Source organism: Chiloscyllium punctatum, chromosome 8 (assembly GCF_047496795.1).
Source record: "Chiloscyllium punctatum isolate Juve2018m chromosome 8, sChiPun1.3, whole genome shotgun sequence".
In the NCBI taxonomy this organism is placed as follows: domain Eukaryota; kingdom Metazoa; phylum Chordata; class Chondrichthyes; order Orectolobiformes; family Hemiscylliidae; genus Chiloscyllium; species Chiloscyllium punctatum.
Window position 1 is genome coordinate 54,298,746 of NC_092746.1, and position 27,623 is coordinate 54,326,368.

Here is a 27,623-nt window from a genome sequence, read left to right on the forward strand (position 1 = left end):
GATTAGGTGCTACGGTATGCATTGAATTTCATACTCATGCATAAAAAGAGCTTACTTTCACGAGCATGGTGACAAGCCGGGCAAGTACCTAACGTACTTCACCAGCAAAAGAAGTGCCCCTCAATTACGTCGATTAGGGAAGGGTCTGGGAACCTAATATGCGATTCCAAAAAAAATTAATGCAGCATTCCAGAGATTTCACTCTGAATTATACCAATCTGATGGTTGTGAGGAAGGACAGGCCAAATGGAGTCCTTTTTCAAGGATCTGGAGCTCTCTGGTGTGACCCCCGAATGAGAGTCTTTTCTCAATGCCCCCTCATTAGAGCAAGAGGTGCAGGAGTCTGTGAAGCAGCTTCAGAGTGGAAAGGTGCCCTGTCCTGATGGACTTCCCAATAAATTCTATAAGGAATTTATAAGCATATTGTCAGACCTGATGCTCAGCATGTTCAATGAAGAAGGGCTCATGCCTGAAACGTTGATTCTCCTGCTCCTTTGATGCTGCCTGACCTGCTGCGCTTTTCCAGCAACACATTTTTCAGCTCTGATCTCCAGCATCTGCAGTCCTCACTTTCTCCAATGATTCACACAGTCATGATCGTCTCTAAAAGAGACCAATATTTCGCTTATTCTCAAAAAAGGAAGGTCCCGGAGGACTGTGCTTCTTACAGGCCTATTTCACTCTTAAATGTTGACTTTAAAATCCTCTCTAAAACTCTTGCTTTAAGGCTGGAGACTATGTTACCTTTGCTTGTTAAAGAGGACCAGACAGGCTTCATAAAGGGCCGCAGATCCTCCAGTAATATTAGGAGGCTGCTTAATATAATTCAAGTGTGTCACCAACAGTCAATACAGGGATTGATTATTTCTCTAGATGCAGAGAAGGCATTTAACAGAGTTGAGTGGCCATACCTTTTTTATACTCGAGAACTGTTTGGCTTGGGCAAAGCCTTTATAAGATGGTAAAAGGGGTCTCTACAGTTACCCTCTTGCTGTGGTCATCATCAATGGGTACGATCAAGCAATTTTAGCTTTTTAGGGGCAGCCGGCAGGGCTGTCCCATTTCGGCGTTGCTTTTTACATTGGAGATTGAACCATTGGCGGAGTCCATTCATAGGGATCTCAATATATCGACTCCAGAAGTGGGGTCAAAATTACATAAGATTTTGTTGTATGTGGATGATGTCTTCATTTTTTTGTCAAATCCAGCAGTTTTGGTACCTTCCCTGATACAACGCATCAGCTCGTTTGGCACCTTTTCGGTGTACAAGATTATTTTTGCAAAATCAGAGGCTATGCCTATGTATGGTCTTACGAAGGTGCTAGGTCTTGACAGCAAATCTCAATTCCCATTTAAGTGATCACAGAGTGCTTTATGTATTTGGGCATATTCATCACTCTAGTTCTTGATCGGTTGTTTAAAGCTAATTTTGTTTAATTACTCGACAAAATCAAACAAGACCTTCAAAGATGGGCGGTGCTTCTGGTCTCATGGTTAGGTCGGATAGCTCTTATTAAGGTGAATATTCTCCCCTGTTTGTTGCACCCTATATGAATGCTCCCCCTGATTTTTGATAAGTAAACATTCAGGAGACAGAATGGCTGGTTCAGCTCTTTTTTTTTTGGCATTGTAAGTGGCCCCTTATTAGATTAGATTAGATTCGATTACTTACAGTGTGGAAACAGGCCCTTCGGCCCAACAAGTCCACACCGCCCCGCCGAAGCGTAACCCACCCATACCCCTACATCTACATTTACCCCTTACCTAACACTATGGGCAATGTAGCATGGCCAATTCACCTGGCCTGCACATCTTTGGACTGTGGGAGGAAACCAGAGCACCCGGAGGAAACCCACGCAGACACGGGGAGAACGTGCAAACTCCACACAGTCAGTCGCCTGAGGCGGGAATTGAACCCGGGTCTCAGGCGCTGTGAGGCAGCAGTGCTAACCACTGTGCCACCGTGCCGCCCATTAAATTAGCTAAACTGCAATTGCCTCACAGACTAGGGGGCGTGGATCTCCCGGACATTAAAAACTATCAATTAAGCTCGCTTTTATCTTAACATGAGTGATTGTGCTTGTGGGGACTCTCTTTCAATATGGTTAGATATCGAAACCTCTCAGGCAGGGTGCCCCCTTACCAGCTTGCTGTTTCTGGTCCAAATGAGGGCAGTTAAGGAATATTGCCATTACCCAACAGTTATCAATACTGTTAAAGCATGGAGAGCAATTCAGCAGAGGGAAGGCAATATAAGCAAAACATCTTTTCTTACACCTATAGTGGGTATGCCAGGCTTTCACCCAGAGATGATAGATTCAGAATTCAAACATTGGGCAGCTAGGCGTGTGTCTTGCGTGGGTGGCTTATTTGAGGGAGACACAATGATGTCTTTTGATCATTTAGCACAGAAATATGAGTTATCTAGAAGGGACTTCTTTCGTTTTTTTTCAAGTTAGGGATTTATTAAAAAAAACTACACTTTTGACTGATCCCTACAAATCCGACATTGAGAGGAGGATGCTCGATGCTAAGAGTACACTTTCTGTCAGCACTTTATATCATCAATTGGGGGGTGGCCCCTCAGATGAATTTGATCAACTTTTGCAGGTTGTAGGGGAGAGAGCTCGGCAGTGAGGTCTCCTCCAAGGCTTGGGAAGATATTTGGGAAAATGCAAGAAAAGTATCAACTTGCAATAGGACCCATGCTTTACAGTTGAAGATTCTCCACAAGGTCGCTTGGCTCACTCGTCAAAATTTAAGCTAGGGGTATCTTCAACATGCCCTAAGTTTAAAGTTGGTACGGGCACTCTTACCTGTTGTCTCTGGTCCTGTGGTAGGCTTCAAACATACTGGAGCGCTGTGGCAGGTGCAATGGAGGGGATTTGGGTGTAAGAGTGGAGATAGACACGATCTCTCTTCTTCTTGGCCTACCCAGTATGTTCCCTGTAGATGCACATAAGATAAACTTTTCAACATCCTTACTTTCTGAGAAAGAAAGAATATCTTGTTTGAAAATTCCCCGGGCCTGTCCGGGTGGCATAAGATTGTTATGGAACATATCTCCTGGGATTTTCTTACAAGTATGGTACTTGTACTTCTCACAAAACTGAGAATTTCTAGAAGGCGTGGCAGCCCTTTCTGGAATACCTGGACACAGATTTGTCTACCACATTAATAAGGGCTTTTATATAGCCATAACGATTGTGCTTTATGAGTCCAAAATCCAGAGAGGGGGAACTGCGAATGTATGAATAGGTGAAAATTAATGCTTTCAATATTCAAGAGTTAGTATTTTGTCTTGCTGAGCTGTATTATTATTTATTAGTTTGTTATTGGTTATTATTTATTTAGTTAAATAGCTCGTTGGGGTTTTTTGAATATGTATTTTTTATACATATTTACACATTTGTACATGAGGGCGGTTTGAGTTTTTTACACTTTTTTAGTGTTTGACCTTTGTATTGTTTTGTATTTGTTGTAATGTTAAAAATCTACTTTTCAATAAAAATGTATTTTATAAAAAGCAGAGGGAGCATTGTAGGGATTCTATGAAAAGAAGATCACTTGAATTTATACATTTCAAGTTCTGGGTTTTGCACATGTTCTAATTCCAATACACTGCTGGAGAGGTCATAGCCAGATGACTTGGTCTATATACCCATATCCAACCAGCAGTCGGAGATCTCAACAAACATGGCTGCTCTCACAATCCTACAGAAAGTAGACCAGTGCATCCTGAAAAGAGGCATTAATATGCAATGAACAGGCTAACATTGTGAATGTTAATAGATCAATTTTCTTTCCATGACAGAGTGGAGCTCTATTTGTAACACATACAGGAAATCTGCCAATAAGAATGTGTTGTTGTCTTCCAACTAAAACTGTTAAAATACCAAGCAGCTTTATTATTACTCAGCTGGAGACCTATTTGCTCAATACAGTAAACCATTCATAGATGTGAGGAATCCACCTGAAACAGTAAGGACTCCTCCACAAATAATGGCAGGTTAACTAGCTTTCTTGGGTCTTAAAATTTATCCTTCATTTTATAATAGCTCATCATGCTTACCAGAGTTCTTTGAAGAGCTATCCAGTTTGTCCCATTCCCATACTGCATTTCCAAAATCATATGCAGTTTTTCTCTGTCAAGTATTTGTGTGACTCCCTTTACTTTTAGGCAGTAATTTTCACATTATAACAACTTGGGACTACAGAAACAAAACTCATCTCCCCTCTGCTTCTGTTGCCAACAAAATTACATCTGTGTTCTATGGTTACTAACCCATTTCCCCACCTGGCTTGTCAGTAGCACCCATGCTCAACTGCCAGGAGGAATTTTGGAGTTATGCTTTATCTATGATTACAAATCGCATCCAATGGAAAAGGAATTTGGGTGAGGTACAAAAGGGGCTGCTGATTCAACATCACCTTTTTTTCAGCCAGTGATAAGAACTAATATTAGCCCCATTGGGTGGGACCGGAAATGAAGCACAGATGATTCAGAGAAAAATGATTCACAGTTTTCATTCTGATTCCTTATTTTTAATCATGTAGATATGCTGATAATTTCATACATAAATGTTATAAAAATAAATTGTTATAAAATTAAAACTAACACTCGTCAAAAATTGGGCAAATTGACCAATGAATGCACAGTATGTTAAACATATTAAGAGAGCTCCACAATCAACACCATTTCAAAATTCAGTTACAAATTAACAATATTATCTCAAATTGAAATTTCTGTTAGTTTACTCTTGCTAATTGTGAACTAAGTGCAGGTACTTTAGTTAAGAAAGATGGCTTAGAGGAGATAATTGGAACAGGTAGTATAGTTAATGTGCAACTTTGCCAAGTCAGGAAGGAAAGATCACATCCAGAGTGAGGAATTTGGAGGCAACATAGGAATTTGATGCAGAAGGGAAGAGGTGTATTCTGCTTGATTTTTTTTGCCAATAGTTTGGAAGGTTTCTTTTTATCAGGACAGTGACATTACGGTTTGTGATAGCTATTAATTTGACTATTTATTATAGATTATCTTCAGATTGAAGATAAATAGGGGAAATATTTATAGATCAGTATAAAATTTTAAAAATAAAATTATGAACTGAATAATTAATAGTGAGATGCTTAGCAGGTAATGTGTTATAACTGCATGATGCATACCCCATTGTGGCTCATAGTGACCACATCTACAGCAACTGTTGGTTGCTTGAGGATCTCTGGCTCAGAATTGATGCGTTGGTATTAGAGCTTTGAACACTGTGACACATTAGGGAGGGGGAGAGTTATCTGGATGCTCTGTTTCAGGAGTCATTCATACTCCTCGGATTACCTACCTCAAATTCGGTCAGTGGTCAGGGACTGGAGGGTGTGACCACAAGCAAAGCAGGGAGATGGATCCAGGAGGTAGTGCTGAAAGAGCCTCAGCCCTTGAGCTTGTCTAACAGGTTTAAGATCCTTGTTCCCTGTGTAAATGAGAGTGGGTGCTGTCGGGAGGATGAGCAAACTGACCATAGCACCATGGTCCAGGGAGCCATTCATGAGAGGGGAGAAAAGAGAAATGTAATTGTAATCGGGGATAGTATAGTCAGGGGTATAGACACGTTTTTCTGAAGGCTGTGTTGCCTGCCTTTTACCTTCGGTTCAGGATATCTCATCTGGACTGCAGAAGAATGTGGACAGGAGAATAGTCCAGTTGTCGTAGTTCACCTAGGGACCAAAAATACAGGTAGAAAGAGGAAAGGGGTTCTGCTGAAAAAATATAAGCAACTAGCGGTGAAATTAAAAAGCAGAACCAAAAATGTGATAATCTCTGGATTACTACAAGATCTACAAGCAAGTTGGCACAGGGTCAAAGACTGTTACGGGAGAAACAGGTTTGAATTCATTGGACATTGGCACCAGTATTGGGGAAGGAGGGAGCTGTTCCAATGGAACGGGCTGTACCTGAATCATGCGCCTGTACTGGAATATGGGCAAATCGCATAACTTGGGCTTTGTATTAGGGTTTAAACTAAATAGTGAGGGAGTGGGTTCAGTTGCATTGAAAATTATGGAAAAAGTTAAAGGGGGGAGTACTTAGTAGGGGTTAAGGTTTCCAGAACAATTAATAGGGCAGAGAGTGGAAAGTGTCAAAAGTCCAACTTCAGGCAGAGCAGATAAGGATACAACTTTGAGAAATTGACAGCAAGAAAATGATAAAGATTCAGAGGTGTAAAATCTGTGTGGGTAGAGGAACTGCAAAGGAAAAAAGACCCTAACGGGATTTCTGTACAGGCCTCCTAGCAGTAGTTAGGATGTAGGGAAGAAAATAAATCAGGAGATAGAAAAGGAATGTAAGAAAGATGCTATTACAATAATGGGGATTTCAATATGCAGGTGAATTAGAAAAGTCAGGATGGGAGCTGATCTCAAGAATTTGTGGAATGCCTCCAAGATTTGTTTGGAGCAGCTTGTGGCACAGCCCACTAGGGAACAGGTATTTCTGGATTTAGTGATGTCTAATGAGCACAGGCTGACAACCATGGCTGTCGAGGGAAGTCAGGGATAGTACAATAGCAAAATAAAAAGCATACAATGTGGTGAAGATTAGTGGGAAGGGAGAAGACTGAGAAGCCTTTAAAAATCAGCAGATGAATACTAAAAAATCAGTAAGGGGAAGAAGATAAAATATGAGAATAATCTAGCTCGTAATATAAAAGAAGATTGCAAGAGTTTATTTTAGATATCTAAAAGGTAAGAGAGAGGAAACAGTGGACATTGAACTGCTGGAAAATGAGGCTGGAGAAGCAGTAATTGGGAACAAAGAAATAGCAGAGGAATGAAAGAGATACTTTCACAGTGGTAGACACCAGCAACATAAGAAACCTGAAGAGATTCAGGATCAGGGGTAGGTGGAGTGGCCATCACTAAGGAGAAGGTGCTGGGGAAGCTGAAAGGTCTGATGGCAAATAAATAACCTGGACCAGGTGGACTATACCCCAAAGTTTTGAAGGAGATAGCTGAGGTAATTGTCAAGGTATTGGTGGTGATTTTTCAGGAATCACTGGAGTCAGGGATGGTCCCAGAGGATTGGGCAATGGTTAATGGTAACAACCCTGTTTAAGAAGGGAGGGAAGCAAAGTACAGGAACCAATAGGCTGGTTAACCTGGCTTCAGTAGTTGTTAAGATTTCACAATGAAATTGCAGAGTTCTTGGAAGCACATAGTAAAATAGTGTGGAGTCAGCTTGACATCATCAAGGGAGATCATGCCTGACTAATTTGTTGGAATTCTTTGAATAAGTAATGAGTATGTTAGACAAAGGAGAGGCAATGGACATATTCCATTTGGATTTCCAGTAGGTCTTTGACAAGGTACTGCGTAGGAGGCTGCTAAATAAGATGAGGCCATCATGTTAGGGGCAAGGTACTGGCATAGATAGAGGATTGGTTGACTGGCAGAAGGCAGAGAGTAGGGATAAAGAAATCATTTTCAGGATGGCAGCTGGCAACTAACAGAGTTCTGCAGAGGTCAGTGTTGGTGCATTATAATATTTATGCTATCATTAATGAATTGGACAAAGAAACTGAAGGCGTTGTTGCTAAGTTTGCAGATGACACAAAAATAGATGGAGGTACAGGTAGTGTTGAGGAAGCTGGAGGACTTGGATATGCTGTGGGGAATGAACAAAGAAATGGCACATGGCATAAAATGTGGAAAAGTGTGCAAAAATAGAAGTTGCTGGAAAAGCTCAGGTCTGGCAGCATCTGTGAAGAGAAATCAAAGTTAATGTTTCAGGTCCAGCAAATCAAAGTTAATGTTTCAGGTCCAGCAACCCTTTCTCAGAACTGGACCTGAAACATTAACTTTGATTTCTCTTCACAGCTGCTGCCAGACCTACTGAGCTTTTCTAGCAACTTCTGTTTTCGTTTCTGATTCACGGCTTCCGCAGTTCTTTTGGTTTTTATTTTATGAGCTTTGGTAGGAAGAAGAGAAGTGTAGACTGTTTTCTAAATGAGGAAAAGCTTGTAAATCTGAAGCACAGAAGGACTTGTGAGTACGAGTTCATGATTTGCTTAAGGTTAACATGCAGGTTCAGTTGGCAGTTATGCAGATAAAGGCATTGTTGGCATTCATTTCAAGAGGGTGTGAATACAAAACTAGAGATGTGTTGTTGAGGCTGTACAAGGCTATGGTCAGACTAAATTTGTAATACTAAGCCCTGTATCTAAGGAAGTATGTGCTGGCATTGAAGGGGTTCGAGAGGAAGGTGACAAGAATGATCCCAGGGATGAAGGACTTGTCATGAGGAATGGCTGAGGACTCTGGGTCTATATTCAATGGATTTTAGAAGGATGAGGGCAGATCTGATTGAAACGTACAGAATACTGAGGGGCCTGGATAGCATGGAGTTCAACAAGATGTTTCCATTAGTAGGAGAGACTGTGACCCGAGAACACAGCTTCAGACTGAAGGGCCGACTGTTTAGAACTTAGGTATTTCTTCAGCCACAGGGTGGTTGATCTGTCGAACTTATTGCCACAGAGGAACGTGGACACCAAGTCACTGAGTGCATTTAAGACAGAAATAGATAGGTTCTTCATTGGTAAGGTGATTAAGGGTTAGGGGATGAAGGCAGGAGAATGGGGTTGAAAAACATATCAGCTATGATTGAATGGTGGAGCAGACTTACTGGGATGAATAGCATAATTCTGCTCATATATCGTATGGTCCTATCCTAGAACAGAATCCCCATACAGAAGAATCTCGATTATCCGAATACCAATTATCTGAAAATCAGATTATCTGAAGGAGATCTCGAGGTCCCGATGGAAACATTACATCAAAGACATGTTTCCAATAGTGGTCGCGTCTTTTGTTTACAGTGATTAAACAGGCATCTTCTCCAAATGATTGACCTCCTACCCTCTTTCTCCCCACACTTTCCCTGGAGTTCTACACAGGGGTGACCCTAAACTCCCCTTCCCCAGATAATCTCTCCAACATTGTCCTATACAGGGCAAAGGTGGAACCTGTTAAAAAGTTACAGTTAAAAAGTTGTGTGTGATTGCTATTTGGAGACTTATCCCATAAAGGTAGCTGCAGCAGTCTTGTTGGTGTCCAGTCCAACTGTCCTGGAGATGGGGTGGGGGCGGGGGCGGGGGCGGAGGCGGACAGGGTTGGGGTGAGTGGGTGGGGGTCGGTGTTGGAGGTGGGGTGGCGGTTATGGAGGCAAGAGGAGGTATTAGGGGCGGGGGGAGGCTAGGTGGTGGAGGTAGGTGTTGCACTGGGTTGGGGCGGGGGAGTATTGCACGGGGTAGGGGGCAGCGGTGTTGCCCAGGGTTTGTTAGGGATGAGGGAGGTGTTGCATGGTTTGGGGGCGGGGCCTCACAGACTGTGTGCTGCTGCAGTCTCCTGAACGAGGAGCAGATTTTAAAACTACAAGCTCCAGAGGAAAGGCATTTAATCGATTAACCAAATAATCGATTATCCAAACGAAATAGTGCCTGCCCATCACGTTCGGATAATCGAGAATCCTCTATAATGCAGAAAGAGGCCATTCGGCCAAGTCTGCACCAACCCTCAAATGAGCTTTCCATTCAGCTCAGCTCCCACATTTCCCACGGCTAATCCAGCTAGCCTACATACCCCTGGAAACTACTGGCAATTTAGCATAGCCAATTCACCTAACCTGCACATCTTTGGACTGTGGGAGGAAACCAGAGCACCTGGCAGAAACCCACGCAAACACAGGGAGAATGTGCAAACTCCACACAGACATTCATCCATGGTTGGAACTGAACCCAGGTCCTATGAGGGAGCAATGCTAACCACTAAGCCACCGTGTCACCCTGAGGTGAAACTCTGTCTGAACCCTTTGTCAACCCATAACTAGACAGTGAGTGTCAGGCCATTCAGCTGGAAAATGGCTAAATGCAAAATTATACATCCCTAGTTGAATTTTGCACCTTGGCAATAAGTACTGAAGTCAGTTGCAGCATCTTCAGTGTTGCTGAGGTGAGATTAATCAAGTGAAATTAGTTTCAACAAAATTCAAACTATTTAAAAAGTACTGGTCTAAATGTAGGACACAGTTTCAGGGTGAAGGGACAATCCTATAGCATTGAGTTGAGGAGGAATTTCTTCAGCCAGAGGGTGGTTAATCCGTGCAGCTCATTGCCACTGAAGGCTGTGGAGACTAAGTCATTGAGTATATTTAAGGCAGAGATAGGTTCGTAATTAGTAAAGGGACGAAAGATTACGGGAAAAAGACAGAAGAATGGGTTTGAGAAATATGATCAACTGGTGGAACAGATCTGATGGGCCGAATGACCTTATTCTGCTTCTATATCTTATGGTTTTGATACAAAGCCAGCAAGGAATCTCACCAAAGATCAGTGCACATCCATAAATTGTGGATGAGGTTTGGGCAATTGTCATAATTTCTTGTTTAACAACTATAGAAGATTGACATAATGTTTGCATATACCAATGAATCAGCTGATCACAATAATATTGTTGCATACATGGAATCATTTAACCAATATCTTTAAGATTTAATGATTTTAACAGTGGGGGACAGGAATTAAACAAAATCTTTATGAGAATAATGAATAGTATACTCTAAAAATCAATAGATATTAATTGATCTGTATAAATTCTTGAAAATAATTTGCTACTATATAAAAAATATAGTAGAATATATCAAGTACAAAGAAAAACTGAAATAACTTAGCATTTGGATTCATTTGGACAATTCCTATTTTTAAGGACTTCATTCACAGTTACAACAATTGTATTTTCATTTTTAAGTCAGGAAATAGTGCAGTACTAGTTTGAAAATCCAGTAAACTGGAATTAACATAGGCTTTACATTGGAGAACTATGAGTAGAACATTAATTCATAACATCATCAAAGTTATACTGAAGCATTCACACCAAATACACTCATATTCTTGTCTATGGAAGCTGCAGAGAATGTCACTGGACAGCAGGAGGAGGAGTAGCTCTTTTTTCTTTTCTCACACAGACCTGAGATCCTACAGTCAGGGTTGCACAGTGCCCTGCGGCTGCTGGTAGCTGATGAGACAGGTATACACCAAAGGTCATCTGGGAAAAATATGAAATCAGTTAAAAGGTCATAGACTATTTATTTGACAGACTACCTGGGTTATATCAAGAAATAAAAAGCTTTAGGAATTTTTGTAACAAGACAACATTTGAAACTGATGATACTGCCTTCAAAACCAATGCTCCAGATACAAGAAAGCATTAATTTCTCTTTTACTTATCAAAGTCATATTTTTATATTATATTTGTTTAAGAAGGTAAGAATATATAGAAAAAAAACTTCTCAATCCATGAAGCCAATTACTTTTATGTGCCAATGTACAAATGCTATTATTTCAACCTCTTTTAGGTAAGCCAAAGAAGTTTGATGTGAAAATATTCCTCAGTACTCAAATACAAACAAGCATTGTTCTAGTCTAACTTGTCAACATATTTAATATACCTGATTGACCTCAAGGAAAATGCCCAGCCCAACAATAAAAAAGACTTGCTGTTATAATAGGTTTTTCATGGTCATCAGACATTAAAAAGTGTTTAAAGCCAATTACATGCTTTTGAGTTTAGTCACTCTTGTAATTTAGGAAATGCAAGAACCAATTTCATAAGAACAAACTCCCACAAACAATAAAGCAATGATGAGGAGATAACGTTTTTGTAATTTGCTTGATGGATAAATATTTTCCAGGAAATCAGGGATAGCTCCCTCCTCAACTGCATGAGGAAATGATCCCATGAGAATATCAGTTCCTGTCCTGCTCAGTTGTAATTTTTAAAATTCATTTGTGGAGCAAAAACGTCACTGGCTGGCCAGCATTTATTGCGTGTTCCTACTTGTCCTTGAGAAGATGGTGTTGAACTGCCTTCCACATGCTATAGGTTTACCCACAATATACTTAGGGAAGGAATTCCAGAATTTTGACCCAGCAACATTGAAGGAATGGTGAGTTATTTCCAAGTCAGGATGGTGAGTGGCTTGGAGGAGAGCATGCAGATGGTGATGTTCTGGTGAGTCTTCTGCTCATGTCCTTTTAAATGGAAGTAGTTGTGGGTTTGGAAGGTGCAGCCTAAGGATCTTTGGTCAATTTCTGCAGCAAATCTTGTAGATTGTAAATGCTACTGCTACTGAGCATCAGTGGTGGAAGGAATGGGTGCTTATGAATGTGCTGCCAGTCAAGTGGGCTGCTTTGTCTGAGGTAGTGTCAAGCTTCTTGAGTGTTGTTGGAACTGCACCCATTTGGCAAGTAGGGAATATTCCATCTCACTCCTGACTTGTGCGTCATTGATGGTGGACAGGTTTTCGGGAGCCAGGAGGTGACTTACTTGCCACAGTATTTCTAACTTCTGACCTGTTCTTGTAGCTACTGTGTTTATATGATGAGTCTGGTTGAGCTTGTGATCAATGGTAAGCCCCAGGATATTGATAGTGATGGAGTAAGAGCATTGAAGGTCAAAGGGCAGCGGTTAGATTGTCTCTTATTAGAGTTGGCCTTTATCTGGCATTTGCGTGGTGTGAATGTTATTTGCCACTTGTCAGCCAAGCCTGACTATTATCCAGAACTTTTTGCATTTGAACATGGTCTACTTCAGTATGTGAGGAGTTGAGAATGGTGTTGAACATAGTGCAATCACCAGAGAATATCCCTACATCTGACCTTAAGATGGAGGGAAGGTCTTTGATGAAGCAGCTATGATGGTTGGATCTAGGAAACTACCCTGATGAACTCCTGCAGAGATGTCCTGGAGTTGAGATGATTAACCTCCAAGAACCATCTTTTTATGTGCCAGATCTGATTCCAACCAGTGGGAAGTTTCCCTGCAATTCCCATTGATTCCAGTTTTGCCAGGCTCTTTAATGCATACATGGTTGAATGCAGCCTTGATGTCAAGGGTTGTCACTCTCACCTCACCTCTGGAATTCAGCAATTTTGTCCATGCTTGAACCAAGACTGTAATGATATCAGGAGCTGAGTGGCCCTGGCAGAAGCCAAACTGGGTGCAGCTTTTGCTGAACACTTTTGATGACATCCTCCATCACTTTACTGATGACTGAAGATAGACTGATGAGGAGGTAATTGGCTGGGCTGGATTTGTCCTGCTTTTTGTGTATAGGACATACCTGGACAATTTTCCACACTGTTGGTAGATGCCAGTGTTATAACTGCTGGAACAGCTTGGCTAGGGGAGTATCAATGCTGGATCAGAAATCTTCAGTACTGTTGCCGGAATATTATCAGGGCCCATAGCCTTTGCAATATTAGTGCTTCCAATTGTTTCTTGATATCACATGGAATGAATCGAATTGGCTGGAGACTGAGATGGATCATCCACTTGGCACTTCAGGCTGAAGATTGTGATCATTGCTTCAGCCTTATCTTTTGCACTGATGTGTTGTCTCTTCTCTCACTGAGGGTGGGGATACTTGCATCGCTGAAGATAGGAAATTTATGGAGTGCCCTCCTCCACTGAGTTATTTAGTTTTCTACAACCATTCATGGCCGGATATGGAAGGACTGGAGAGCTTAGATCTGATCTGTTGGTTGTGGGATCACTTAGATCTGACCATTACTTGCTGCTTATGCTGTTTGGCATGCAAGTAGTCTTGTTGGTAACTTCATCAGGTTGACACCTCATTTTAGGTATACCAAGTGCTGCTCCTGGCATGCCCTCCTGGATTCTCCATTGAACCAGGGTTGACCCCAGCTGTGTGGTAATAGTAGAGTGGGGGCTATGCTAGGCTAAGAGGTGGCAGATTGTGCTGGAGAACAATTTTATTGTTGATGGCCCATAAGGCCTACTGGATGCCCAGCCTTGAGTTGCTGGATCTGTTCAAAGTCTGTCTCATTTAGCATGGCAATAATTTCACACAACATGACAAATGGTCTTCTCAATGTGAAGGTGGGACCTTGATTCCATAAGTACTGTGTGGTGGTCACTCTTCTTGATTCTTCGAGGAGAAAGTGAGGACTGCAGATGCTGGAGATCAGAGCTGAAAATGTGTTGCTGGAAAAGCCCTGAAGAAGGGCTCATGCCCGAAACGTCGATTCTCCTGCTCCTTGGATACTGCCTGACCTGCTGCGCTTTTCCAGCAACACATTTTCAACTCTTCTTGATTCTGTCATACATCTGCAACCGGCAGATTGGTGAGGATGAGGTCAAATATATTTTTCCCTCTTGTAGGTTCCCTTACCTGCCACATATCTAGTCTAGCAATTAAGTCCTTTAGGATCAGTAGTGCTACTGTCGAGTCACTTTTGATGGTGGACATTGAAATCCTCCACCCAAAGTATATTTTGCACTCTTTCATACAACAAAGCACAACACAATTGCCAGTTCTACTTCTGAAGTAAATAGGGGAGACAGCAATTACCTTTCTGTTCCTGGATGAATATAGAATCTGCAGGGGTTCAGTGCTTCTTTTTCCATTCACTTGATTAATGCAAATCATTTGGCATCTGTTGCACAGTCCTACAACCTGCAAAATTTTATATACATCATGACAGTGCATATTTTGAACTATAAAGACAAGTACATAAGGATCTTGTGCCATTTTATAATTAGCTTTCAGTTGGGAACAAGAATTTAAAATAAAGTGTATACCAGTATTAGAAAACAGAGTATTAGATTAAAAAAAGTAATCAATTTGCAGTTATGAATTTTGCAGTCACCAGGTCCAAAGAAATCAAAGAATTCTAACATAGTTCAATCATATAATTTTCATCATCCCTGAAGTATGACATACAAAGGATTTCCACCATTTTTCACAGTTTTTCTTGCTGCATTCTCATATTAGATATATTTATTCTATGTGTATTCTTATACTTTTGTTCATAATTCTCAATTTAACATGCTTGAAATAATTTTCCAATTTTTGGACTTTCATCCTTGATACAGACATCTGGCCATGGGAAGGGCGCTCTGAACCATGGGAACATGCCATAGCTTGTGTCCTCCATATTGCAACTATCACTCATTTCAATCCCTGATCTCTCATTATTTCTGTTGAAGAAAAGAGCTTCCCGACCTCTAATTTGCCAGCAACTCTCAAAGGGGGCACTTGCCACTCCTGGATTATTAGACCGAAGAAAGCCCTACTGATCACCACTGAACTGTTTGGTTGGCATGTGAAAGTGGCAGGGGATACCAAAGGAGGCAGCAGATACCTATAGCTAGCTGTTCTGTTGAGACCTGTTGCCTTCATAAAATTCCAACCTTGATTTCAATTCTCACACCAGCATATGGGAAAATTTAGATTCAATTTATTAATATATTTGCAACAAAATTACTAGTCACAGTATTAATGATAATGAAACTACCAGATTATTGTAAAAAGTATCTGGTTCACTAATGCTCTTAAGAGGAAGAAATCTGCCAATCTTACCTGACCTGGCCTACATATTATTCCAATTATGGTTGACTCTTTACTGTACTCTGAAATGGCCTAGCAAATCCAGACAGACCACCTAACATTAACCTAGAGAGGAAATGACAAAGACTGTACACAGTTGCTCCTGTAAAGTTGTCATCACTAACAGCTGGGAACTTCTGTTAAAGATGGATCAGCTGTCCCACCTACGAGTCAACTAACTGCATACTCACTGAGTAATACCTTACATGCAATATCCTAAACTATCCATCACCATCCCTGGATATATCCTGTTCAATGTAGGGCACCCTTACCAGCGATAGTGGCACAGTGGAATACAGACAGGAAGGAGTGATCCTGAAAAGCCTATAGACATCAGCACTCCTGCTGATTACCACTTATTACCCACTCTCAGATGATGAATCTGAGCCTCTCCATGTTGAACACCACTTACACGATATACTGATGATAGCATAAACACAAAATGAAACTTCAAAGTCCATGATCAAGAGTAGTTCAGTAGTATCAAACTGCCAAATGATTCAGTTTGTCTTTTGCACTGTCATGCATCAATGAAGATGGGCCTGATTTTGGAATCTGCTCCTCTTAACAGTTACTTAATTGATCATTACTGCTCACTACTAGCAGAATAGCAAAGCTTATATCTGATATATTGATTGTGGTATTGCTTAGATCTGGCTAGAGCACACAGTTTCTGTTGTTTAATGTGCAAGTAGTAATAAGCTGTAGTGACAACAGGTTGGCATCCTGCTTTTAGTTAAAACTGCTGCTGTTCCTGTCAGTAACCTTATTTCCAACATAAGCTGATAAATGCGATGTTTGCTGATGATTGCACAGTGTTCAGTACAGATTGTGACTCTTCAGACACTGGGGCAGTCTGTGTCAGCATGTATCAAGATTTGAACATTCCAGTTTGGGCAGACAAGTGACAAGTAACACCTGCAGCACATATTTAGCAACTATTCTTGAACAGTCCTGTTGTATTTTAAAACACTACATTTTTACCATACATATTACAAAGTCATTTTCTTCCATTTTTCTCCTTTAGGACTAAGCAACAATATGAAGTACCTTGACTTCTGGTCTAATGTGGGGCAATTAAAGAGTAATAATATTTCACAACTAGATAGATCTTTGAGGAACTGGTAATTATAAATATTAATGGAGTGTTACCAGACAACTGGAGACAGACTAATAAGGTGCCCATATTCAAACAGACTGATAAATCTAACATGTGCAGATACAGACTGATTACTGCTGCTTCCACTCCAAGCGAATTAGTGGAATTAATTATTAGGCATTGATTTAGGATTTTTTGTTCATTCTGACTTGGAACTTCAATGATATGTCTTCACTATCTGGAAAAAAATGCTAGAACTCCCTCCCTAAAAGCGCTGTGTTCTAATTAAGATGGTTTGTTACATGTTTTTCAGCGGTTTAAGAAAAAGGCTCATCAACATCTTCTCAAGGTTTAATAGGGATGTTGGTCGTGCCAATAATGCTCATATCCCTTGATTAATACTAAAATGAAACACCTTAATGAGCAGCATTAATCAGCACCGATGTTGCCAGACCTGCTGAGATTTTCCAGCATTTCCGTTTTTGTTTGGATTTACAGCATCCGCAGTTCTTTCGGATTTTTATTTAGTAATGTGATTATGACTGCTTCTAACTTACATGTACTTAAAAGTTTAATAAGGTTCAAAAAGGTGAAGTCATCAAATTTGCAAAAAGGAAAGGGTATTGGAATTGGAAGAAGATGCTTAGAAGTTACAAAATGAGCTGGACAAGGTTAATAAATGAGCAGAACAATTGCAGGCGATGGGCGGCACGGTGGCACAGTGGCTAGCACTGTTGCCTCACAGCGCCAGAGACCTGGGTTCAATTCCTGCCTTAGGCGACTGACTGTGTGGAGTTTGCACATTCTCCCCATATCTGCGTGGGTTTCCTCCAGGTGCTCCGGTTTCCTCCCACAGTCCAAAAATTTGCATGTTAGGCGAATTGGCCATGCTAAATTGCTCATAGTGTTAGGTGAAGGGGTAAATATAGGGGAATGGGTCTGGGTGGGTTGTGCTTTGGCCGGTCGGTGTGGATTTGTTGGGCCGAAGGGCCTGTTTCCACACTGTAAGTAATCTAATCTAATCTAAAGCAACACGTTGAAATACTGCACATAGGAAGGAAAAGTGATAGATGTGCTGCATCGATGGTGTGATGTGAAATGGCTAAGTATGAATCTCAGTGAAACTTAGGTGTTCCAGTATATTCCACACTTAATACATCCAGTCTATTCAGAGTAATAGTTAAAAAATCCCAACAAGATGTTGAATGATATAGCCAAAACAGAGATGGCTATATCACTGAATATGGCTTTTAACTCTGATACATGAGAGAGCCTAACTACCATATACTAGAAATAGTAGAAAACATTATATTACTCCTATTATTAGAGTTCTGGACTCTGAGAAATGTGTGCAGAAACTTAGGTGATGGCAATATATGGTTAATCACTGCCCGTTCATAGCATATGCAGGATATGGAAGGTTTCTGGTGACAGCAAACTTAAATGTTGGGGGATGATACAATGATCCAATGAACATTCTAAATTGTCTGCTTTTCTGTAAACAAACATAATTTCATCTACTTCTGCTTTGATTGCGTAACTTTACTGGGAAAGAAGCCCTGTTATGATAGTGGAGTGGTAGCAACTCTGTGGACAGTTATCAGGAACATAAAAAATCTGAACAGAGCAACGCTAAATAGACCTCGTTTGAATAGAAAAGCAACACTATTAATTATTAGGTATCTCCACGTACTGTAAGCAAACTGTTCCAGACTTCAGAAAAAAATGTGTAAATGTCTCAGTTTTGCTATTTGCTACCTTATGCTGTGACAGATAATCTGATGCCTGTAGAATAAACAGGATACTTAATTGCTAACATGGTCAATCCTTTTAAAGCCTTCTCTGCCATTATTAATTGTGTCCAAGGACTAAATAAATCCTGGAGTGGGAAAAAAACCCAAAGAACTCCACATGCTGGAGATCTGGAGCAAAATAGCTACTGTTGAAGAAACTCAGCAGGTCTGGCAGCATCTATGGGAGAAAGCAAAGTTAATGATTCAAATCTAGTGACTCTTCATCAAAACACTGATTCTTCAATGTTTGTAAACCCTGGCTCCAAGCCAGAAAGAAGAGTTTTTAAAATTTTATATACTTTGGAATTAAGTATCCGGATTGTGACAGTCATATTCAAACTTTTATACAAGTATATTTAAAACTGTTAAGTTTTTACCTGGAAAGATACACCATCTATACCTATTTCAGCCCAGTCATCTTCTTCATATGGCCTCAATGCATTTATCACAAGGTTGGCACGAAAACGATGGATTAGCTCTTCAGTTGTTAATACTTCAGGAGAATTAGAAACACTTGTTCCATCTCTAGCACAGAAAGACAATCACATTCAACAATCATTTGGAACTGTAATAACATAATCATTTAAAAATATCTCAGATAATGCGTTTCTAAAACCATAAATACTGAAAAAAGAATGATTGAGGTGCATCCAGAACTTTTAATAAATTGGTCACAACGAATTTGTTAAAATGTTTTCTAATACTATCCCAAAGTTCAGCACAACAAAGAGCAACTGATATGAAGACATCTATATTTGAATCAAATTCACAGTGTATAGCAACACAAAAGGGTTCATGCTGCATCCGACAAAGCCCTTTTCAGGTTTATTTCTATTAACTTCACCATACAGTAAGGGAAAGCTGTAAAGGTAGTCCTCGTCCATCATAAACAGGACACAGTGAATTTGTAGAAGTGTTTCCTAACATTGTGCAAAATGTATTATTATTAGGATAGTAAATTCAGTAGGTCCTAATTGAAACAGCTTTAGAAGCCACTGACAAACAATATCGCCAAATGAGACATGTTATTGGAAAGTTGAAAAACACCTTTCTTTGCTAATTAAGAAAAAACAACTTATCAATGTCACAACTATTCTATATCTGAGATTCCAGCATTTCTTCAGGTTGTTGTTGGTTGAGAACTTGATGAAAATGGTGATGTTAATGTCAGAGAAAGATTATTTGACTGTTGCTTTTTAAAGGTGATCATTAGCTGATGACGTAAATGTTACCTGTTACATGTCTACCCAAGCTTGGATGTTCCTTAGGTCCTGCTCTGGACAAGCATGGACTGCTTTATAATGGATGAGTTATGTCGCATATACTAGCAAGAAGTCTAACTCTTGATTTTATGATTTAAGGTATCATAGCTAAGTATAAAGTAGCTGAAATATGCCGTGGGGAAGCATGTTATAGTGGCAATGTTACTGGATTAGTAACAATGAGGTCCAGTGATCAGGAACATGGGTTTAAATCTAACTACAGCTGATGGAGTCTAAAGCTAGCTTCAGTACATTGAGACTGGAAATCAGCAATCCTTGTCCAAACTGGCAAAGGTATGACTTCAAATCCCAGCACAGTGATTGACTCTTCACTGCCACCTGCAAAAGCCTGGAAAGACACTCAACTCATGAGCAGCACATACTGATCTGCACAGTGATAATCAAATACTACAAAAAAATTCATGTGGCATGTTGGCTCAGTGGTTAGCATTGCTGCCTCACGGCACCAGGGACCGGGTTTGATGCCACCCTCAGGCAACTGTCTGTGTGGAGTTTGCATGTTCTCCCCATGTTTGTGTGCAAACTCCTGGTGCTCTGGTTTCCTCCCACAGTCCAAAGATGTGGAAGTTAGGTGGGTGATTGGCCATGGTAAAGTGCTCATAGTGTGCAGGGTTTGTGCAGACTGGGTGGGTTAGCCATGGGGAATGCAGGGTTACAGGGATAGAGTAGGGGTTGGGTCTGGGTGGAATGTTCTTTGGATGGTTGGTGTACACTCAATGGGTCAAATGGCCTGCTTCCCCACTGTAGGGAATCTGTGATTCTCTGAGAACAGAGTTAGCTAAAACCACAACTACTTATACTGAGTGTACTACAGGCCTCCCAACATTCAGAGAAGAATAGAGGAGCAGATATGTAGGCATATCTTAAAAAGGTGTGAGAGAAACAGTATTATAGTTGTAAAGACTTCAATTTTGCTAACATTAACTGGGATAATCTTTGTGTAAAAGAATTAGAAGGGTGGAATTTTTAATGTACAGTCAGGTTTTTGTGCCAGTACACACCCTGACAGTCCTACTAGACATGGAGCAAAACACAACCTAATCCTAGGGAATGAAACCAAACAAGTGTTTGAAGTTTCAGTAGGCAAGCATTTTAGGGATAGTGACCATAACTCTAAGTTTCAAAGTCATTATGCGAAGGGATAAAGAAAGTGCAGAAGTTAAGTGTCCAAACTGGGGGAAAGCTGATTTCAATATCATTGGACAGGATGCAGCAAATATAGACTGGGAGCAACTACACGCAGGTAAGTCAATATTTGGAAAGTTGGAGTCTTTCAGAAGTATAATGAGAATTCAGGGCTAGCATGTTCCTCTAAGAGTGAGGGGTTTAGGGCAGCAAGTCCAGGAAAATCTGGATATCAAGGATTATTGAGAATTTGAAAAAGAAAGAGAAAAGCTCATGTCACGTACAGCACATTAAGAAACAAGGGAGGCCCTTCAAAAGTATAGTGGAGGAAGTTGCTTAAAAAGGAAGTTAGGAGGGCAAAGGGGCCTCATGAAATATCTTTGAAGATGGGATCAGGGAAAACCTCAAAGCATTTTATAAATACATTAAGAGTAAAAGGATCACCAGCAAAAAAGTGGGACCGATTACAGACCAAAGGGGCAACCTGTGCATGGGGCCAGTGGACATGTGCATGGATCGTACATATAAAACTTTTTGGATGAGGGAACAAAATGTAACATCTCAACGTTTGTAGATGATACCAAGTTGGGTGGGAGGGTGAACTGTGACAAGGATGCAGACATCCTTCAGCATGATCTGGACAGGTTGGGTGAGTGGGCAAATCGATAGCAGATACAGTATAATTTGGATAAATGCGAGGTTATTCAATTTGGAAGCAAAAACAAGGCAGCGGATTACTACCTGGAAGGCTGTAAATTGGGAGAGGGGAGTTTGCACTGGTACCTGACAGTCCTTGTGCACCAGTTGCTGAAGGTAAGCATGCAGGTGCAACAGGTGGTAAAGAAGGCAGTTGGTACGTTGGCTTTCATTGCAAGTGGTTTCGAGTGCAGGAGCAGGAATGTGTTGTTGTGGTTGTACAAGGCTTGGTGAGGCCACACCTAGAGTATTGTGAGGAAGGATGATCTTATTCTCGAGGGTGTGCAGTGAAGGTTTACCAGGATGATTCTAGGGATGGAAGGACTGATGTATGAGGACAGATTGATTGGGTTAGGATTGTTTTTGCTGGAGTTCAGATGAGTGAAGGGGGAATCTCATAGAGACTCATAACATTCTAACAGGACTAGACAAGGTCAATGCAGAGAGGGTGTTCCCGATGGTGGGTGTGTCAAGAACCAAGAGTCACAGTCTGAAGATTTGGGGTGGACCATTTAGGACAGAGATCAGGAGAGACAATTCTTCACCCAAAGAGTGGTAAGCCTATGGAAATCATTACCACAGGAAGTAGTTGATCCCAAAACTTTGAATGTATTCAAGAGGCAGCTAGATATAGCACTTGGAGCAAATATATCAAAGATTAGGGGAAGAAAGTAGGATTGGGCTATTGAGTTGGCCATGATCGTGATGAATGGTGGAGCAGCCTTGAAGGGCTGAACGGCCTTCTCCTGCTCCTATCTTCTATGTTTCTACGAGGTCTTAAGTAAGTACTTCACAGAGGAGGAAGATCTTGTAATCGGAGATATGAGTTGGCATGGTGAGGCTATTGCACACATTAGAATTAATAAGGAGGAAGCATTAGTTGTTTTAATGGGCATACAGATACATGAATCCCCTAGGGCCCGATGAGATGTATTCCAAGCTGTTATGGGAGGTAAAGGAGGAGATTGCTGGGGCCAAAGTGGATATATTTAGTATTTTGCTGGCCACAGGCAAAATGCCAGGTAACTGAAGGGCAGCAGGGATTGACTAGATAATTTCAGGCCAGTTAGTCTGACATCAATGGTCAGGAAAGTATTGGAAAAAAATTATGAAGGACAGGATTAATCAATACTTGGAAAGGCAGGAAGTATCACGGATAGTCAACACAGATTTGTTAGAGATCCTGTCTGACTAATTGAGTGTTTTTCAAAAGGTAATTAAATATATTAAGTACAGTTGATGTGGTTTACATGGGCTTCAGTTAGGCCTTCGACAAGGACATGGATAGCTGCTCCAAACGGTAAGAGCCCATGGGATCCAAGGCAGGTTGGCTAACTGGATGCAAAATTGCCTTACAACTAGGAGGCAAAGGATGATGGTGGAGTGTTCTTTTTGTAACTGGAAGCCTGTGCCCAGCAGTTTACCACAGACATTGGTTTTAGGTCTTTTGTTGTTTTTTATGTACATTGATGACATGTATGTAATTATGGTTAAATTGGTAAGTCTGCAGATGACACAAAAATTGGAATTATTTTGATAGTGAGGAGAATAGTCTCAAGTTACGGTCTGATATTGATCAGCTGGTAAATGTGTAGAGCAATGGCAGATGGATCTTAGTAAGTGTGAGGTGATGCATTTTGGAGGGTCGAATAAGGGAACGATATACATAATGAATGGTAGGTCCCTAGGAAGTATGAGGAATAAAGGAATCTTGGTGTACAAGTCCACAGATCCCTGAGTATGTCAGCACAGGGAGACAGGGTGCTGAACAAGGCATGGGAATGCTTGCATTCATTAGTCGGGGTGTAGAATATAGAGCAAGGACATTTTGTTACAATTTTATAAAACATTGGTTTGGCCATAGATGAATGCATAGTAATAGTAGCCACACTATCGGAAGTACGTGATTGCACTGGAGAGAGTTCAGGGAAGATCCAACAAGATGTTGCCTGGGATGAAAAGTCTCAGTTATAAGAAGAGGCTGGATAGGCTGGGTTTGAGTTCCTTTGAGCAGAGGAGGCTGAAGGGGAATCTGATTGAAACATACAAAATTATGAGGCATAGACAAACTATCTCTTCCCCATTGCTGACAAGTCTAAGACCAGAAGACATACATTTAAGGTGAGGAGCAAGTGGTTTAGAGGAAACCTGAGAAAATATTTTTTCACCCAGTGTCTAGTACATATATGGAACATGCTACCTGAGAGGGAGATTGGACGCAGGTACTCTCACAACATTTAGGAAGCATCTAGATGAGTACTTAAAATGCTGGGGTGTAGCAGGTTATAGAACAAGTGCAGGTGAATGGGATTAGTGTAGTTTGGCATTTGTTGGTCAGCACAGACATGGTGGACTAAATGGCTTGTTTCCATACTGCATCATTCTACTTCCTTTTGTGTCTGCAAACATGAGAATTTGTACTGATTTCAGTTTTGCTTGGTTTCTTGATGATACGTGTTGTTAATTGTGGGTCAAACCTCCCTTCACGCCAGGATTTAATTCTGTCACCTGTCCTTTGACATTCAATTCATTTGAATCAAGGTTGTGATGAGCTCTGGATTTGAGTGCAAGATCTCAAGCGTAGCGTCAGTGAGTAGGTGAGTACTTGTTACTTTATACTTTGCCCATCATTTTAAGTTGATTGGGAGAGGCAGATAGGGTGCCAATTAGTTGGGCTAGACTTGTGGATCGATCAGTTTTCTGCATTGGTGAATGTCAATGGCATACTGTATTGGAATAGTTTGGCTGAGGGCTAGCTTGCTCTACTGTATCAGTCTTGTACAATGCAACTGGGATGTTCTTAGGAGCCACAACATTCACTATTCAGTGTACTCATCTACTTTTTAATGTCATATGGTGAAAAATGCTACTGTCACAATTCATTTTCTTTCTCACTAAAAGAACCAAACTGAAAGTCTTCCAAACACCTTAAAAGCTTTTGATTACTATATGTTTGGAATCATTTTGCAATTCTTTCTTTATTACCGATGAGGAAAGTGTCCTTTCTGGATAGATCTTACCGATGTAATAATTGTTCTTTGATGCGTAGAATGCTTGCCATGTTTATGAGAAGATATTGAGCTTCATTCACTAATGAAAGGCACGGTGATTCATTCAAAGCTTGGTCTTGAACTGAAAATTTAAAGACATCATGATTGCACATGAGGAAGACACTCTGGGCAATGTTTAATCTCTGCAAAATTATGTTAGGGCAAAGTAATTATATGTTATGTTTCAGATTTGAAAATATTAAACTTGAGTACTGCTGAAAAAGACATTTTGTCAAAACTTTTCATGTTGCGCTCATTAGGATATTTCACAAGAATATAAATTCAAGGGGAAACAAATATTTTTATTGCATGAGAAGAGAGTGATTGGTTGTCAAGTGAACTCTGGTTCAGACAGATTCTGTTTAATTTTTAAACCAAGCAGATTGACTCTGATTGGTCAGGGCATTAACGAGAATCAGGATCAGAAAGATGCATTCAAGACATCTCCAATATGTAGTGTATCAACTTCTCAGTCTTCCCAACATATACTAATGGCAGGCAGTAAAGGTGACAGAAATTCCTTGTCAGCAATGTATTGCAAAGAAAGTGGAGTCTTTACCACCACTTTTCATAACTCCCAGCTAGAACACGCATATAACAGTGTACATTGTCACGGTAACTCAGCTTCATTGGAAGACAGGCCGTCTCAGTTGGCTGAACAGCAGTATGGATCAGATTGATGCCAACAGTGTGCATATGATCACTATTCCCCTGAGTCTTGTCTCCTTACTTATTTGCATGGAAGTCACAGTACCGGGGTGTTGGACCTAGCTTAGAACAGATAAATCAAGAAGAAGTGAGATAGTGTAGGAGCATTCCCATTTTGTCAACAATACTAAAATAGTATTTGAAACAAAAGTTGCTGTTCGTAAAGAATAAGAAAACCTAACCTATAACTAATAACATTACTAATGATGAATGAAATGAATTGTCAACTAATTAACTTTTGATAGCTTTGACTGGGGAAGGATACTGGAAGAACACGACATTTGTTCTTCAAATGTTATAAGATGTTTCAAGCTTATTGAAATATACAGCACAGGATTAAAATTTACTATCAACACAAAAACATTTCTAGCAACCCTGCTCTGACCATTTCCAGTCCCAGTTTTCAGTCCCACTCACCTACCTGCTTTGAGGCTTCTTGGTTCCTTTGAGGAGAATTTTCATTCAGAATAAGGTGTGGCTGAGGGGGGGTGGGGAGGGGGAGCGGTGTGGCCAGGGAGATACTGAGGAAAGAGATCAATCTGAGACTGGTACAGTTGAGAAAAGAAGCGAGCCAAAACAGAAGAAGCAAAAACAGTCAGGGCAGGCAGGGACAAAGCAGAGAACAAGGTAGGACTGATAAATTAAACTGCATTTATTTCAATGCAAGGGGCCTAACAGTGAAGGCAGATGAACTCAGGGCATGGTTAGGAACATGGGTCTGGAATATCACAGCAATTACAGAAACATGGCTCAGGGATGGACAGGACTAGCAGCTTAATGTTCCAGGATAGAAATGCTACAGGCAGGACAGAAAGGGAGGCATGGGAGGAGGGGAAGTGGCGTTTTTGATAAGGGATAGCATTACAGCTGTGCTGAGGGAGGATATTCCTAGAAATACATCCAGGGAAGTTATTTGGGTGGAACTGAGAAATAAGAAAGGGATGATCACCTTTTTGGGATTGCATTATAAACCCCCCTAATAGTCAGAGGGAAATTAAGAAACAAATTTGGAAGGAGATCTCATCTAGTTTGTGAGATGAGGAATAGGGAGAGACAGGAGTTGAACACGTGGCTACAGGGATGATGCAGGACAGAGGGTTTTGGATTCCTGGATAATTGGGGCTCTTTCTGGCGTAGATGGAACCTCTACAAACAGGATGGTCTTCACCTGAACCAGAGGGGAACCAATATCCTGGCGGGGGGGGGGGAATTTGCTAATGCTCATTGGGTAGGTTTAAACTAATTCAGTAGGTGGATGGGATCCTAAATTGTAAAAGGCAATGAAAAAAGTTCTGACATTGACAGAAATCCATTTCTGGTGTATGTTACTGGGGGAAAAAAAATGACCATCTTTTACTGACCATCTAACCTTACTTTCTACTAATTACTAATTTGATTGCATTTTGACATCCATTTCCCAACATTAATGTTCTTCAGCATGATTAGGAAAATGTAATCATTCTTTTATACCCATGTTTAAATAACCTTTTTCCTATAAATTTACCATAAAGGATAGTATAAAAATAAAAAATGTTTGGTAAAGTAACAATGCTACAGCAAATTCTTAACAATGCAGAGATAACTGCTACTACTTATGTGCCACTAAGCCAAGCAGACTGATATTTAATTGTAAGAACCACAGCTGATGGAGAATAACTTTAGAGACGTCATACAAGAAATATAATTTCAGCAAAACAAATGTAAAATACTGGATGCTGGAAATCTGAAATAAAACAGAAAATGCTGGAAGAAACTCAGCAGGTCTAGCAGCACCTGTAGAGACAAGAAATGGCTAACTCTTTCAGTTCAGTATGGTTTTTTTCCGAATATCATTAGAATCCTTTGAAGGGATGTCCTGCCTAATTCATTTTACTTTATGAACATCTTCAGATTATGTTACTTAAAGTTCAAATCTTTCATCACAAACTAATGGAGAGAATTTATTTCCAGGTATATTTCTAATTATAAACCAAACTGATTAATTAATTTTCTCCAGTTGGAGCATGAAGTAACTATAATTGTAATAACCCTGTCTCATTATCAGCTTGCCATAAACCAACTGAAAATGGGCTGTGAGTGGCCACGAGCCTGCAGAAACTGACCAGCCAGGACTGACCGTGACATGCAGTTACATGCTTGGAGAGGAGCAGTTTCTAAGGCTATCACAGGAGATGTAGGGCAGGGCTTATAGGCCACTACTACTTCTCCAGTCACAAGAGAAAGTAAGATTTTATCTTTCAGGGACTTTCACATCCTGATTCTCTTTTGGCCTACTCCAGCCTGTCAGAGTTAAAACTGTAACCATTGATTTTGTCAAACATCACACACACTTATTTATCTGAAGATGGACTCACCAACTACAAGTGAGCATGTGTGCCACCTTATCATTGAGTGAGACTATTTTCA

The 27,623-nt window shown here is 40.6% G+C and overlaps 1 protein-coding gene across 3 annotated transcripts in view; it reads right to left on the reverse strand.

Moving 5' to 3' along the window:
- Positions 1-4,544: 4,544 nt before the first annotated feature.
- mocos (molybdenum cofactor sulfurase) overlaps positions 4,545-27,623 on the reverse strand; it is a 258,546-nt gene continuing 235,467 nt past the window's right edge. For all 3 annotated transcript variants that reach the window (XM_072575582.1, XM_072575580.1, XM_072575581.1), the window contains exons 12-15: positions 24,480-24,591; positions 18,733-18,880; positions 14,426-14,530; positions 4,545-11,097 (exon numbers count right to left, since the gene is read on the reverse strand). In XM_072575582.1, the coding sequence (XP_072431683.1) occupies positions 10,969-11,097; positions 14,426-14,530; positions 18,733-18,880; positions 24,480-24,591 (494 nt within the window). In that variant the 3' untranslated portion in view covers positions 4,545-10,968. The remainder of the gene's footprint in view (positions 11,098-14,425; positions 14,531-18,732; positions 18,881-24,479; positions 24,592-27,623) is intronic.